The 16,329-nt window shown below is 43.7% G+C and overlaps 1 protein-coding gene across 1 annotated transcript in view; it reads left to right on the forward strand.

Moving 5' to 3' along the window:
- Nucleotides 1-724: 724 nt before the first annotated feature.
- Nucleotides 725-16,329, forward strand: part of FGD3 (FYVE, RhoGEF and PH domain containing 3) — a 96,475-nt gene continuing 80,870 nt past the window's right edge. Inside the window, exon 1 of the mRNA XM_088061877.1 lies at nt 725-860. Within this exon, the coding sequence (XP_087918003.1) occupies nt 725-860 (136 nt within the window). The remainder of the gene's footprint in view (nt 861-16,329) is intronic.

Raw genomic sequence — 16,329 nt, forward strand, 5'->3', positions numbered from 1 at the left:
GGGTTTGATCCCCTCAGACAAAATTCGTATTTGAATTGCTCTGTGACATGTACAGGGAAGAACAGGTCAGCCAGAGAAGCCGTACACAGCCCGGGCTCTCTCCTGGGCCTCGGCATGTGTCTCACAGCAGCTGCACCGAGAAGCTTTTGGCTCCAAGGGCAACAGCCGGTGTAGAGCCTGTAGCCCTTAGGTTTCCCTTTCTATCGCTTGTTTTGAGCTTCGCCCTGGCTTCGTCCTCCTTCGTCCTCCTTCGTACCGAAGGGACCCATCAACACCTTCCTGTGGCACGCGGGTGCTGAGGAGTTTGGGCGCCTCTTTCTCCCTGCAGCTGCATGCCGGAGCCCCGCGGTTCACCTGAGGGGAGCGGGATGCCCTCGGTCAGCCCGGGGCGGCTCTGCCTCAGCGGGGGCTCCTCGCAGCGCTGCCCCGGGGCCCCGCAAGAGGCCGGCGCTGTGCCCCCAGGGCCGGGCGGGAAGGGGACAGGAAAGGGTGTTCTCCCCCTCCCCTCGGCCCCCGCTCCCGGCTCTAGGGAGGGGCCAGCCCAGGCGGGTGCGCCCTTTCCCCGCAGCTGCCCCCGGGCCGGGAGCAGCACCTGGTCCCCCGGCAGCCGGGCCGGCCCCTCCGGCGTGTCCCGCCGCCGCCTGGGCCGGGCCGGGCCAGGGGCGCATCCCGCCTCCGCCGCCTTCAGGGGCGCCGCGTCCCGCTGGCGGCGCCTCATGGCGCGATGCAGCTGCAGTGGGAGGGAGAGGAAACCCACCCCCCTCGCCCGGCGGCCGCCTTTGTAAGCGCCCGGCCCAGCTCGGCGCGCAGCGGCTCGGGGAGCGCCGGAGCGCGGCGGCGGGAGCAGATGGAACCGGAGGGTAAGGCTACGCCCCGCGCCCCGGCCGCGGTTCCTCCGGGGGAGCCCCGCGCTGGCCCGCCGAGCTCTCGGTGGCGGCTGCGGCGGCCGCGGGGAGCCGGGCCGGGGGCGCGGCGGTGCGGGGGTCCCGGCGGGCCGCGGGGTCTCAGCGGCGCGGGCGGGGAGGTCCCCGGGGAGGTTCCCGGGCCGGCCCCGCCCCAGGTGTGCGGGCCCCCCGCCGCCGCCTCCCTGCTCTGCCCTGCCCTGCCCTCCCCATAGCAGCCGGCGGGCGCTCCGCGAGGTCCCGCCGGCCCCGCTGGCGCCAGGGCCCCGGTCCGCCCGCGCCCTCGGCGGGGAGCCAGGGGCTCGGGCCGCTCCGCCGGGGGTCGGCGGAGGCCCAGCGGAACAGCCCGCACGGACCCGGGGGCACGCTCAACTAACTTTCTTTCTTTAATTGATTTTTTTTTTTATTATTTTTTCTTTTCGTTCCTTGCCCCCGCCAGCGGCTGGTGCGGTTCCGATGCAAACCCATGGCCCGCGGGGCCGGCCCGTCCTCCCCAGAGCGGCGCTGGCCGCGCTGCCCACGGCCCCGCAAGCTCCAGCTGCGGGCTCACCCCGCACACACTGCCGGCTCCCTGTGCGCCTCACAATGGCCAGGGAATCCATGTTTGAGTAAATGCAGCCCTGAGCTGTGGAAATGTATTTTTAGTTCTCCCAAGACCACACAAAATCAGTTCTGTTCAACATTCAGTAAGACTGCTATTAACTGTATGGATTAAATGTATTTCCTGCCAATCCAGGCACTTATGAAATGCTGAGGTTTTTTTCCCTTTCTCCTTTTTAAATACCTTCTGGAACTGTTAGTACTCTGAACGTAAAACATTTTCAGTTGCAAATTGGAAATCTCTGAACCATAATGGTCTCTTATGTTTAGTTGTCTGTCTCTGTAAAAAGGCAGCTTTCTCGTGGAAAAAGAAAGAAAAAAAAAGCAACAAAGGGGGGGGGAAGAAGCCCTAAAACCCCTTATGAGATTCATGTTTAGAAAACTGGCCACATGTATCGTAGCTGTTTTATAAACCTCAGTACCTATGTCACATTTTCCATTCCAAATATTAAGAGTGGTTTAATTATGTTAAAGGGATATACTCTACCTTAGTTCCATTGCAAGATATAGGGAATTTTAACACAAAGGAAAATATCTCTGCAACATAAAAGAATCTTGAAGTGCCTGATACGCAGCGGCACCAAAGAATGGAAGTGACTATTGGCAATTGTTAATGACCAGAATTGGTTTTGTTGAGAAGCATGCAGAATGGAAAGGGGTTCTGTATGGTGACAAATACATTGATAAAATGCATTCTTTAGAAGTTTGTCTTTCATAGAAAGCTGTTTTTCACAATGCTTGGAGGATGTTTTAGAGTTCATACTCCATCTAGCAAGAGCTGTGTTTATAATATCCCTTGAAATAAGCAAGCTGGGTTGTTCCTGATTTAGCTCACTTGTGACCCAGTTCTTTATATTGTATGTTTTCTTACCTTAATAACGCTAAAGAAGAATGATAAAAATGAGATTCTGTTTGAAGGAACTCCTTTTAAATAAATAAATTCTTATTTTTAAAAAGGGGAAGTTTTCTGCCCTGCTTCTTGGGTAGGTAAAAGCTGAATCAGCCTAGGAAAGATTATGGTGACTTGCAGAGCTGCTGAAGTTCCCCACCTACCCAGGATCCAGAGCTATTCAGGTAGTCTGACTTCTGGCACCTCCTGAACTTCTTGGTTATCAGCCTCCGTACATTAATTTTTAGAGTGGTCCTCCCACATGGGTTGGAGCCTGCAGTAGCTGAAATGGCAATTTTTGGCTCTGTCAGTGAAGGAGCCAGGATTCTCATGTCAGTTGCTTGTAGATTACAATACAAGCAATATGTAACTTCAAGGGCAGTTGCTTGTAGATTGATGCAATAGGTGACCCTCTGTATGTGTGTGTTTATTTTCTTGAATGTGGTCAGCGCTCTTCGTGGAGATGCCAATGAGCTTTATTCCTGTTTCCAGAGTCAGGGCACTCAGTGCGGTGATCTAAGGGAAATCTGTACAGCTTGCTTGCTCTTGTGGCTCTGATCTGATGTGCCCTGCTTGCGCAGTCCTGTCTGGAATCATTCTTGGATGGAGCTGAAATTGCTGTTCAGTCTCACTTGGTGCACTTTCTTGCATTTAAATGTATGTCTAGAGCTCTTGCTGAAAGTGAACCCAGGACTTTTCTCTTTCCAGCAGACTCTGCCTCTTGCCAAGTGTGCAGATCTAAGGCCTGTCAGGTATCTTCCACAGAGCCAGGGAAGGGAGACAGGGCTGATGCCAGGTTGCCCTTTCCTTAAGGAAACCCAGTGTAGTGTACTAATGCTACAGAAATACTGACCAGCACAATTCTTGTGGGTGTTTCCCCAGCTCACAGCTTTGGCTGAGGTGATAATGTAGGACAAGGTTGGGACTGCAGAGCGTATTTGGTCTTGGAGTGTCTCAAAGGTACAAGAGAGAATATTATATTCAAAACAGTAAAAACAGTAGAATCACAGCAGTGATGGTGCTCATGGCTTTTTGTGTGGGATGAGCTTCTGCATGTGATCCAGAATGAGGAAGACTGCCTTAGGTCAGTAGTGGTGGAAGTGGGATGTTGAAACCTTGTGACACCAGGAGCAACAGACTGGGAAGTCAGAATCCCGGGCGATGATTTTTCACTCGTGCATTGTTCGCATTGCAGTGTTTTCAAGGCAGTTCTTGTGGCTTGGTGTTCCAAAGTATTGCTATGGTTTTATACCCCGAGTTCCCTCATCAGGTGCAATGTGTTGGGAGTGGAGAAAGCTTTGTTCTCAAACGAAGTGCGTGAGATGGAGTGGTGTGGGCAGTGCTGCCCTCTGAAATATGGCCTAAACTCCAGCCATTTCCGACTGGTTTTCAATGAAAAATGTGTAGCTAACTTCTGTAGGAGGTTGTGGAAACAGCTTTGTCTTCCCATGTGCCTGCAAGCTCAAAGAACACTGAATGTTCCTGACTGAAGTGTGTCTGTTCCTGCTGTCCAAGCTCATTTCCAGATTGTATGGTCCTTTTTTATTTAGGGATCTTGATAAGATTATTGGAGGTCAGTAATGGTCCTGCTTTGGTCAGTGAGTGTGACCCAGTGGTCTGGGTGAGAATTGAAAGGGCAGGGACTGTACATGCAGCAATACTGTGATTAATGCTTTAATTCCTCTGACTGCACTCTGGTTTCTACTAAAGCTATGAACTTGTGAAATGCTTTTGAGGAAGATTAATTTTCTTCTTCGAGCTGTTTTGTTAAAATTTACATTTTATTTCTTAAATTTAAATTTTTAATTTACCAAAAACTCAATTTGAAACTAAAAGAGGTGACTGGTAAAACCTAAGTAATGAATATTTCTAGCTCCCTGGATACAGATATTGTGTTAGACATTTGAGCCATTGATTGTGTAGATGTTAACTTGTTTGAGTTGACTGAATGGTGGCAGATTAAAAGCTGTAATAACTACTGTGGTATCCATTTGTATTGGCATTATCAAATTTTAATGTGAAATTTATGTTTCACTCCAGAGACCGACAATGATTTGCTATTCTTACATAATGATAAATATTAATATCCTTTTGAAAATGTGTCTCGTTCCAAATTCTCTGAACTAGTTGAAAGTTCCTTTTAAGTAAAAAATAACATGACTTCATATATTTCTTCATGTATTTCAGATGTGGGAACAGAGTGTATGACATAGCCTGAGCTAAGATGAACTTGGACATGAGTAAGAGAGAGAAGAGTGAAAATAGGAGGGAGTATATTTGAATTCCTTTCCATGATGTGGCAGCTCTCGAGCCATGCTGCATGCCTGTCATCAGCTTTCAGGGCTCTTTTTTTTTTGTCCTCTGCCAACTCCTTTGAACACCCCCATTGAGAACTGAGCCTGGCACCCCTGAGCACCCCAGGCCTCCATGGTGAAAATCCATGTGAAATTGTAAATAGATGTCTGCAGCTCAGTGTTGCATTCTCTGGAGCATTTAGGAGGCAGTCAAGTCACAGCACAGAACTCTGGCTGCTTTGGAGGTTATGAATGGTGAAATTTGAGATGCCTTTGTTGGTGGAACAATAGTGAGGTACACTGAAAAGTACTTCCAGGGGAATTTTTTTCCCCTCCCTCTACTCTCCCCATTTCCATTCCCAGCCAGCTGCTAAAAGCAAGGGTTATTATAACTAGATTGGAATTTTACACTTTGCAGTATCTTAAAATTGTATGGGTCTTTGGGTTTTATTTCACAGCTTGTGGCTGTCCATTCCATCTGTGCTGCCTGTGATTCGGAGTTCCTGGTACTACAATACCGAGGATTTGCTTTACCTGGGTACCAGATGGGTGCCGTGCCAGCCTGTGCAGAGATGTGCTGGTGCAGGGTGTCCCCACTGGTGATACTGATTGGGGTGACAGCCTCATGCTCATCTCTGCTGCCTTGGTGCTGTGGCCATTGCTTTTTCTGGCAGTGGTCACCACGTCCTTCTGTGAGAAATACCCAGATCTGCAGTTGTGGTCTGGCTTCTCAGGGTTAACTTGTTGAGTTTAAGTGGCATTACCTAAAGCGCGTTGCCTCTGTGGTACCTGACCACTCACAAAATGTTCTCTCCCTGCTTCTTCTGGTTTTACTGAGTTTTGTTGCTATTTTTGTCTTTCTGTGAAAGAGTTTGTTGCTGTTACCTGCTTTCTTGTTTTCTGGGTTTCACTTTTCTCACTATTAGCCTGGGGTTAAGACCCTTGTGTGGGACAGAAAGCCAATGAGCCAAAGCTGCTATGAGAGGGCTAGGTGAAGAATTGAGGTGAAAGACCGAGAAGAGGAGGTTGACATAGAATAATCTCAGTCATGTCATGCAGGACTCCTTGCAGGATCCTTGAGGGGCTCAGCAAAGTGAGTTCATCAACTCCTCATCTATAGTCCCCCCATTAACAGGGGATGAAATTCCTCTCTTGAAGCAAGGCAGTTTGAATGACCTTTCAGATACGGACATGATACTTTTGTCCCTCAGTCCTTCTTCTCTCCTTCTTAGTATAATTATTTTGTGCTTACGAACTCTAAAAACCACCTGCTCTTTCACAGTTAACCATTAGCATAAAAAAGTTGCAGGAGTGCTAAAATGGGATTTTTCTCCTTTGTTGATGCTGCCTGATGATGTGATGTGTGTTAAGTGGTGGGGCCAATAAATCTGGCTTTACTGTCACACAGCATCCTCGAGAGGCATTGTTGGTCCCACTCTGCACTCGTGTTGGGCACCAATAGCCTGAGAAGGATGTTTTGTGTCTTGAAGAAATATGTCAAGTATTACCAACTTCGGTGTCTTAAGTGCTGGTGACTTTCTAGAGAGCTCAGAGTCACTAAAGGCAAGAATAACCATTTCTAAATTTTAAGATTCCATAGTCCTCTAGAGTACATTTAAATGTGCTGGATGTATTGATAACTGTTCAGAGGGCACTCTTGAGGTTGGGTCAGAAGCAGTCATTGAGCTGTGAATAGAGTCATGTAGAATTAATGGTCTTCAAATCTGTTGTTAGTCATAGGAAAAATGCATCTTTTGAGATGACAGAACCTTCAAGATATTAACAGGGACAGAGCAGACCACTGGCCATTGCTTTGAGAGGTGAGGAGCTCTGAAACATTCTAGGTCCTCATGCATGGCCATGAGCAATTACTTTACTGTAATTGCATTTTTAAAACCTGAAATGTCCCCTTCTGAAAAATTGTTCTAGTTCTTTTTTCTTCTTTATTCATCTAACTTGATGCTGCTTCATAGAAATTCTTTTGTTTAATGACTATTCAAGGAGAGAGCATTTTTATGCTGGACTACTGAATGAATCATTTACATATGGTATTTGCCATTTTTCTCTCTTCAAGCATTTTGAATAATCTCTGCTGAAGTATACAGAACCACTGCTGAAAGTGTAATACCTTTATGGTTAATTTCTGGTACTCATTGAGCTAGTTAATGTGCATGGCTAAGACACTAACACGGGGTCCAGAGTTGTCACTGATTAAATATCAGTCTGTTACTGGAAGCCCAGCCTCTGTCTTTGGGATGGAGCATTTGGGTACAGTGTGTGCAAGCAGCATACACATCTGCACATGGCATCACAGCAATCTGGATGGAGATTTTTGGAGGGTACCAGTCTTGATATTGAAGAACCTAATCTCTAAAAGTCCAAAGAACCCAGTAGTCCCAGTATTTTTTGAAAGACAGGGTGACATCTAAATATCACTTGGATGTGAGAGGTTTCTCCTCTTTGTTTTATACTTCTGAAAAGCAGGCAATATTTTATACTTCTGAGAAACAGGCAGGTGTCTGACTATAATGAAGGAATCTAACACTGGGCTCTAGTTTTCTTAAACTCTTGGCCTCTTTTTATTCTTTCTTTTTGCGTTTGCAGGCTCTGAGCAGAAATTCTCTCTTGGTAACTTAACCCTGAGCAAATATTTACATTCATGAGATTCTTGCTACTTCAGTAATCATTTTGGGCCTTGAGGTTGGAATAGGATGAAAGTAAATGTACCAAACATTGGGGCAAGGAACTGTGAAAGGAAGACCAAAGAAGCCTCCAAACATGGGTTTGCCATGTTTGATATGAATCACCTGCTAAGTGTAGTTTGATTATCACTTCCAGAATGGGATCTGCAGAGATACTGTGCTTTCTGCAACTGGCCCTATGTGTCTTATGGGGGCTTGTGATTTGAATTTCACCCAAAGCTTTAAAAAGCAGAATAAAAATGTTTGTGTAAAAACTGAAGGGAATGAAGTAGTAGAACAGAAGACTGAGATACAAAAGAAGGAAAAAGTGAGTGCAGTGCAAAAAAACCTGATGGGGTGTAGGAAGAGATTTTGGGGAAATAGGGTTTTAAAGTCAAAATCAGTAAGTAGTCTGAAATTTTGTAGATGAGGAATCCTGTACAAAATGCTCTGGGAGATTAACCTGTGGGCACTGCAGAAGTAAGGGAAACTAACACCAACAGAGAGCTGAATAAATACTGGAGGAATTTGATTTAGAGGAAGGAATGCTCTCTCTGCAGACCAGCGAATGAAAATACCGCCAGATCTCAGCTTCCTGTGGGTTTGGTTTTTTCCTAGATTTTGCTGTTACAATCCAGCATCATGCCTGGTACTGGCTGAAGTGTTTCTGGGAAAGACAGGGGGTGAGAGTCTACTCAGTTCCCATACCCTTTGGGGGAGAAATGTGCAAGGCTCTTCATGGAGGCTCTCAGTGAAGGATGGAGCTCCCTCACACAAGCCCACCTTGACCACGCCTTTGGAGAGGTGTTTGGAGCTCCAGGGATTTGGTTGTGATCTGGCCTTTGGGTCAACCACTGCAGCTCCATGCTGCTGCTGCTGGGATAGCTGAACATAGTGCAAAGTGGGCATTGTATTCTCTCTTAAATGGGATGGAAAAGGGGATTGTGCCCCCTTAGGTAATATGGTGCTGTTGGTTGACATGGTTGTCCTGGAGCTGTGGCTGAACCTGCAAAAACCGACAGTGATTAAGGCCCGGTCCCCAGGCTGTAGTAGTGTCTGTCTTGGAGCTCTTAGGGACTTGTATTGAAATAACATATATGGGTTTTCTATTTAATTTTTTTCCCCCATTTTTCCCTTGTTTGTTGATTATCTGCAAAGCTCCTGACTGGGGGTAGATGAATTTTGCCTGATGGAAAACCTCAGCCATTCCAATTTCCTGTTGGAGCCAGGTGTTCCACCTCTGTGAATTGCTCTCACTGGCTGTGGGAGTCATTCATGCAGAGTGAAGTTTCCCATGGAGGAACAAACAGTGCTGCCTGCTGAGCTCTCCCAGAAATGTTTTACTGATTGCTATTGAAATTCTTACAGCCTGTTTCTTGGTAGAAACACAGAGCCAAACATCAACATTGAGGGGAGAGGTCTCCCTCTAATTATTGCACACTTGAGAAATGCATTTCCTAAAATTTTTTTCATCTTATGCAAATACGTGCCTTGCTTTGCCATTCCTAATTTACTGGTGGAAGTGCAAGTGTACATAGCTAGGGGAGAGTAAGATTTCCTCAAAATAGTAAAATAAAAGTAATAATTGTTTAAAATCCTGTCTCCATACTGTGTGGCATTGTTGGAACTGGGCCTTTGGTTGGAGTTATGGCTGCTTGATCTTGATGGTTGTGCACTCAAAAAAGTTGCTTCACTTGGAATGCAGAACAGATGCTTTTCTTATTCACTTGAAAGGATAGTCTGGTGCTTTGTTGGTATTTCCCAGACCATGCAAGTCCCAAAAGTTATTTTAAAAACTGTTAATCCTCTTCTTAGGACAAAGAAACTGCCGAAGCAAATTTTGAGGATAGGAGAGCTGCTGTGTTACTTGTCCATCTACTTTGGGGTTCTGGCCACAGACCAAAAACCTTTGTAGCAAATGGTTATAGAATAGCTGGCAGCAAGAGGTGGTTTTATTATTTCTTTTCTTCCCCCTACACTCAATTGTTCAAAAATTCCATTGTGTCTTAAAGCTGGAGGGTTCATCAACTCACAGAATTCATGGAGTCCATGGAAACAGAACTTTTCTTATGGCTGGTAACAGGAATTCTAGTTGTTCAGAACGATATAGAGAGCTGTGCCATAGTTTTGCATGTATGTTTGAAGTGTTAAAATGTTGTATCATGACAATACAGCATGAGGATGGATGTTCCACCCCGCTCCTCTCTCCTCTGTGCAAAGTGTTGTATTTTGGGTTTGAGCTGATTCGTTCCAAGCTGTAAGGAACCCGCAGGTGAGTTGCCTCCAGCTGCACAGTGTGCACTGTTTTATTGCTCCTTTTCTCTCCTCCCTCACTGTTGGATTAGGTTTCTCCATGGAGAATCGAGCAGGATCTTGCTGAATGATTTTTGATGACAGCAGAGCCTTTATAAGGTGATGGTTTCCTCTCTCTTCAGTGAGGGTCAGAAACACAGGAGTCATAGGTGGTACCTGTAATCTGGAAGAGGCTTGATGAAATCCTCTTAAAAATCTTCAACCATGAGAACACAGGTTTTAAATTTGGCTGTTTGATTCCCTTACATCTGCTTTTTGCACCTACATTGCTCCAACCACAAAGATATTGGCTGCTAAGAGTATATTCCAAATCTGCCAAACACATTAGATTATGCTGTCTCCCGATTCCTGATCTGTTCCATCAGCTTTATTGGATGAACACCAAACTCCTGTTGAGTCCTGGTCATCTGTTTGTCCCACTTCACAGTGCCTGAGGAATCCTTGAGTACTACTGATGTGGCTCAGCATCAACCTACCACTTTTTTTTTATTTTTTCCATTTCCAGCTGTTCTCAGTCTCTTCCCTCTAACATATTCCAGTTATGTGGAACTTCCAGGATATTCCTGATGACATCTTTTCCCAAGATGTTTCTGCTGTGACATCTGCTTGGATGACTAATAAAAATGAATAAACCCTGAGTTACTGCAGTTTGAGCTGAACTTAGCCTTGATCTTCAGATCCTTCTGGAGACCAGATTGCAAAAATGTGCATTCTTGTGCATTATTTCCAATTCTCTTAAACTTTTAGTTTTATATCCAAAACATGGAGGTTTAGGTAGATTGTGCTTGTGGACCTATGATAACTCTGTGCTGCTGTTTCCCTGGTTTTTTATTTTATTTAATTTAATCTCCACCCACCACTGAATTTATGTTCCACTATCTAGTGATGGAAGAAGCTATCTTACATATTAAATGAGGCTTTTGAGTATGTAATCTCTTGGTGTAGCTTGAAGATTTCTGGTTGTGGTGATATAAATAACAAAACCCATCATCATTGTCATTCCTAAGTACCATGCATCCCACAGGGAATCCTTCAGGAACCTACTGAGGAGGTGCTTGGCACTAAAAGCTGATTTTTTATTTCACCAGGTAGTGGGAAAAATAAGATGAGAATCTAATATCCATTTGATTAGTAAATCAATATATTTATCTATCTTTAGAAATGCATTAAAGATGTTTAAATGTCATGTACCTTAGTTTCTGAAAATAGTGCAGAATCATCATTTGCAGTAAAGGCATTAAAATACCTTTTTATGAAATAAAATTGTTTTTTCTTTTTAAAATGTTAGTAGGTATTTTCAAAGGGGGCACAGTTATAGAAGGGGGAGTAGTTCAAGTGTGATTCTGTAACTTCCATTTTGGTTTTGTTTATTTTTTTAAGACTTGAAAATCAGACGGTGTTTGAAGGATTTTTTAAGTTGATGCTGGGGATTGCAGTGGTGTGTCCTTGCTGAGAAGGCTTGTGGCAGACCTTCAAATCCAAGTCCTTATTTTTCAGTCTGGTGTAGTGATGATTACTGTCATTTATTTCATTTAGAAGCAGAGCATGCTTTTCAGCAACTTTGGTGTTAAAAGACATGACCCAAAGAAATTTTATAGTTTTCCCTCTGGTGATTCTGCTGCCAGATAGATATATTGGAGGGAGGTCACACTTCCAGGGATTAACACAGGCTGGAGCAGGATAAAGCCTCGTCTGAAAAGAGTGGGCAGAGCTTTCCCTGGGTGTATCTTCTTGGATGTCTTCTCATGTCAGTGGGTAACCAGTACAGGACTAGAGCTAATCAGCCAGATTGCATGCCCAGAGTTTCCCACAGAAAGGGAATCTTTTGGAAAAATGCTTATCCAAAAGGAAGCCTGAACTGAAAATACGGTGGTAATGTTCAAGTTACTGTTTGATTTATAATCAGAGTTCTGCTTAAAATGATAATTCTTAATTCTATGTATTTTTAGGTGGTGTTTCAGCTGGGTAATAGACTTGTGTAAATATGTCTACTGAATGAATGTGTAATTAATGTCCAGAATAAAAGAAATGGAATTAACAAGATTTTTCTTCATAAGGACTGCATTTATCAGATAGGTTTGTCTTTGTTGTCCAGCATCCTGGTCTAGTGGAAAGTACCTATGGCAGTACCCCCATGGGAAGGGGATTGGAATGTGGTGGCCTTTAAGGTCCCTTCCAAAGCAAACCATATGTGATTCTGTAATTCTGTGAATATGCAGAAACTGGATGTAGGTTGTTACACTTCCTTGTTTTGGCTCTGACTTGCAGTAGATTTGATTTTCAGTGATGAAAATGTGCTGCTGCATCATTAGCTGGCTCTTCAGCTGACTCTGAATTTGTCCTCACTCCCTGCACCCAGATGGCCTATTCAAGATGTGGTGTAGAGTCTTTATTTTAACTTGCTGGTATTGATTAAATTGTAGTGTCCCTTTTTTTTTTTCCCTTTTCCTTTTGGAATACATTAAATGCATTTTTAAGAGCTGGATGTCACAATTGCAGGATTTGAACTAGTTTGTTTAAACAAAAAACCCACAAAAACTGGAAGTCTGTATTTTTTTTACATTGTTATTTTTGCATTTATTTAATGACAGTCATGATAGAGGCTGATTTATGCAGGATTTGAAGTGTAGCTCAGCTGTGGATTTCTACAGCAGTTTATAGATAGCTTAGAAATGTTTGTAGAGGCTACATAGTGACAGTGTTTGGCTGTTGTCTGGCTGAAATATGTAGGATATTCATTAAAGATATTGATATCTTTGTTCTCTTACTTGGAGTTGACATAGATAGGTCAGCGCTGCTGCTCTCTGTCAATCCCACCCATTACATCTGTTCTCCATGTAGTCCAAAGGCTAAAATTTAATTAAATAAATATTCTGGTTTTGTTGATTACTGATATTAGATCTGGTGTGGTTTTTGGCTTAGGTTTTGTCTTGTAGGGTTGGGATTTTTTTATTATTGTTTTAAACTAATTGCTTTTTGTGAGAAATCAGGAGTATGACTTCCTTCTTTCCAGTCTGTTTTTCAGTGGTGACGATTATCTCCTAAATGTTAGCTCTGAGCTGACAGAGCCACGCTCCATCAGGCACACCCACTTCTGAACACATTCCCAGCACACTCTTCCAGAAAGTTAATGCAAACACCTCCAGCTTCTTCCTTCTCTCAGCTTCTGTCATACAGACCATGTAAAAAGAGCTATTTGTGTTTAGCTTTGATTAGTTTCACGGTGCTAGTCTCCAAATTTGGGACACTCTTTTAGCTTTCTTCTGCTAAAGCATCTTGCAGGTGGTGAGCTCATGCCTTTTTGGGGCTGTGCATGTAAACTCACCTGAGGTCTGGCCAGCATGGCTAAGGCTCTTCTGGGTGGGAAGAGACTAAAATCTTTGTTACAAGTACTGTTTTGGAGAGTGTTTTTCTTGTTTCTGTTGGGGGATTTGTGGGGGTTTTTTAGGGGCAGGAAGGATATTGTGATTTGTTTTGTTTGATTTTTTTTTGTTTGGGATTTTTCTTTTGTTTGGTTTGGTTATTTTGTTTGGGATTTTTTTGAGTGTGTTTGGTTTTTAAAAAGGCCTTCAAAAATAACGTCATGTGTTGTATACATGCTGGAATAGCTTCATCCAGTGAAGGCAAACAGCAGATCCTTGGCAGTATGAGCTTGGCTTTAGCTTCCTTTATATGTTATTGGATCCTTGGATGGATTTTCCACTAGAAAAGAAGCATTATCTTCTGAGTTCAGGTAGGCTAACCCACTATTCAAAGTTGGCTTGCAGTGTTTGTAAATGAGGGCACACATAGTTTTATATCATGTAGCCAGGATTATTATAAACAATGGCATGTTTCCTGCTCTTTGTCATTGTGCTTAATTTCATGGTGTCATGGTTTGGGAATGGTACTCCTCAATTCAGTGCTCCCACCAAGCCTTTCCAAACCATGCTCCACTTGCTCTCTCCCTTGTGGCAGCTGGAGAGGAGAATTGGAGGCACAGCAGGTAAAGATCATGAGCTGAGAAATCAATTTACTGAAAACAGCAATGAGGTAAGAAAATTAATAATGAAGGCAACAATAGTAATACAGAATGAACAGGAAAGTGGCCAACAAGCTCATGTGCAGGACCCTTGACAATACCTGACCATGACCTGGAAAATGATATGAAGTGGCAGGGAATAACCTCTGGGTTCTGCAGTAAAAATTAACCCTGTCCTTGCTGTAACCAGGACACAGGGATTTTTTTGGGATGACGCTTCAGAAACAATCACTGATAGTCAAGTTTTTTGTGCTGTAGTCAGCCTGCAATACTAGCAGACCCAGTACCAGCAGAGGGAGAATACTGACCAGTGTCTTGTTAGGGGAAAAAATATTCTGAGTCTGTCAGCTTTGTAAGAAAATGGATATCTATGTTCTCCAGATTTAGGTCCCAAGTATGCTCAGAGTTCTGAACCAAATGTAGAGTTCCCTACAAGTCATGTTATGAGTGTTCTCCATATTCAAATGTTAGGTAATCTCCTTCAATTATCCTTAAAAGTGCTTGAGGATACAGATTGTAAAGTAATCTTAGTTTAAGATCTGGGGTGCTTAACAATTGGGGATTGTCTTCAGGATGTCAATATCATTAAGAAAAAAAGCCCAGGCTATTCTAAATAGTTTTTATATTATCTTTTACACTCTCTGTTTACAGGCTTGATAGGAGTATTATTGTTTATGTGGCATGAAAGGCTTTGGTCCATAAGACCAGGAAATGACAGGAAAAAAAATGTTTATTGCCTGTTACACCCCTCTGTTCCAATGGGAAAATAAAAGTAGGAACAAAATTTTGGTTTTCTTTCCCCTTAATTTTCCTCTTTATCAGAGGGGATGTGTTTGTTACAGTAGAAATTGATGGAAGTTCCTTTTGTACTTCAGCTTGTGAAGTACATGGGTCCATCTGGAAAGACTAGATTTCTTTCAGTTTGGGAGATTAGGAAAAATTGCAGCAGTCAGAGAAAGATATCTGTCATTCTTGAGGTAAATATAAGATGTTTAGTGATCAGTGGCTCAGGTAGTGACCTGAGGGCAGGGGAAAAATGGGATGCTGAAAAGTGGGAGAATTTGGGTTCTGCCAAAGGAAAGAGTCTTATTCATTGTGGAATAGTCTAAACTGTTGGCTCTGCAGCAGTTCCAGGGGTCCTGCAGGCAGATGACAGAGGTCACCTTGGCATCTTAATAATGACTGATCAAATCTGAGAGAAGAAAATAATTTTCTGTAGTTCTGAGCTGTTCACCAGTGAGTGCTCTGCTGATGTTACAGGAAACTCCTAATTGCTAATATTGTCAGGAATGCTTCCCTGCCCCCCTCCCCCATTACAAAGTTGAGTTCCTACTGTGCTGGCAGCCAGCAGTCTTGGCACCAACACCAAAGCCAAAGCTAGAAAGATGAGTGTTTAAGGAATCTGTAGGATGTATGTCAGGAAAAGATTCCTTCAGGTAGAAGCTGGTGTCATGCTGGAGTTACATCTTTTTGTATTGGATAAAGTGGCATTTGATTGACTCATGCTCTGTGAGACCACAGATCTTCAGTGGAAAAAGTGGGTGTTGTAGGAAACTCAGGATGTGGCCCTGCTAATTCTTGTAAATCTCTCAGCTTCTTTCCATTCTCCTAAACATAGGGTTTGCAGTCTCTAATGGGGCATGAGGACTCCTCACTGAAGTGGCTTTACTTGTCAGGGTGGTAAGACATTCTGGTGCCTTGAGCTGGAACACAATTTTGGCACTGTTGCTGCTCTGCAGTTTGTGGAGGAGGGCTCCTCTTATTATGCGTGCAGAGTTCAGAGCTTTTTGTTCTTCTAGGACTAATAGCAAGATCATATCTTTACCTTGGAGCACCAGGGGTAAATGCATGGTATGTTACAGTAGACTGATTTTTTAATTTATTTTTTTAAAAATTTTATTTTAATAACTGTATTAACCTCTTTAGCTACCTAAAGTATTTTTGGATTTCACCCAAAATAATTGGGCATGGAACTATGAGGTTACTGAGAGGTAAGGTGCTGCTCTAGTGCTCTGGCTTCCTCTGCAGTTAAGCAGACCATGTTTTGCACTCACTTGCTTGACAGTTTCTAATCAGGAGAATCAGAAACTTGTCCTGTTTCAAGTACTGACTTAGACTGTATGATTGAAACAACGGACCCTTCAGATGTTAATAGACAGTGCTCACACTTTGACTGGATCAGCTACCTCTGAATTGAGCTTTGAGGTAATGCTCTTTGGTCTTTGTCAGTTCAGTTGGATGGACATCTGACAGCAGTTGAGAAAATCAAGAGGATTGGCTTTGCTTCCTCTTGACCTCCTGAAGCTTTTTGGCTCTTCCATACTTCATCTTGGTCACTTGAGGACTTTATTTGGAGCCTGTAAAAAAGATTAGGTTATTTGAGCTGTCTGTAATACCCTGTTGGACTTGGTTCAGCTCTAAGGCTGCCCAAAAGCTTGGGTTGTATCTAGGCTTGTGTGTTACCAGCAAGACAGCTCTTTGCATGAAGAACTGGTGGTGTTTTGGGTAACCTTTAAGGTTTCAGCTTGAACCAGAGTGCACAGATACACGGTCTCCTCACAGCCAGATGGATCTGCTCTCCATCTGTAGCATTGCCAGTTATTAGTGGCAGCTGTGACTTGGGATGCAG

This window comes from Pseudopodoces humilis, chromosome 13 (genome assembly GCF_049639895.1).
Source record: "Pseudopodoces humilis isolate 2021_Gansu_Grassland_sample_001 chromosome 13, ASM4963989v1, whole genome shotgun sequence".
Lineage (NCBI taxonomy): Eukaryota > Metazoa > Chordata > Aves > Passeriformes > Paridae > Pseudopodoces > Pseudopodoces humilis.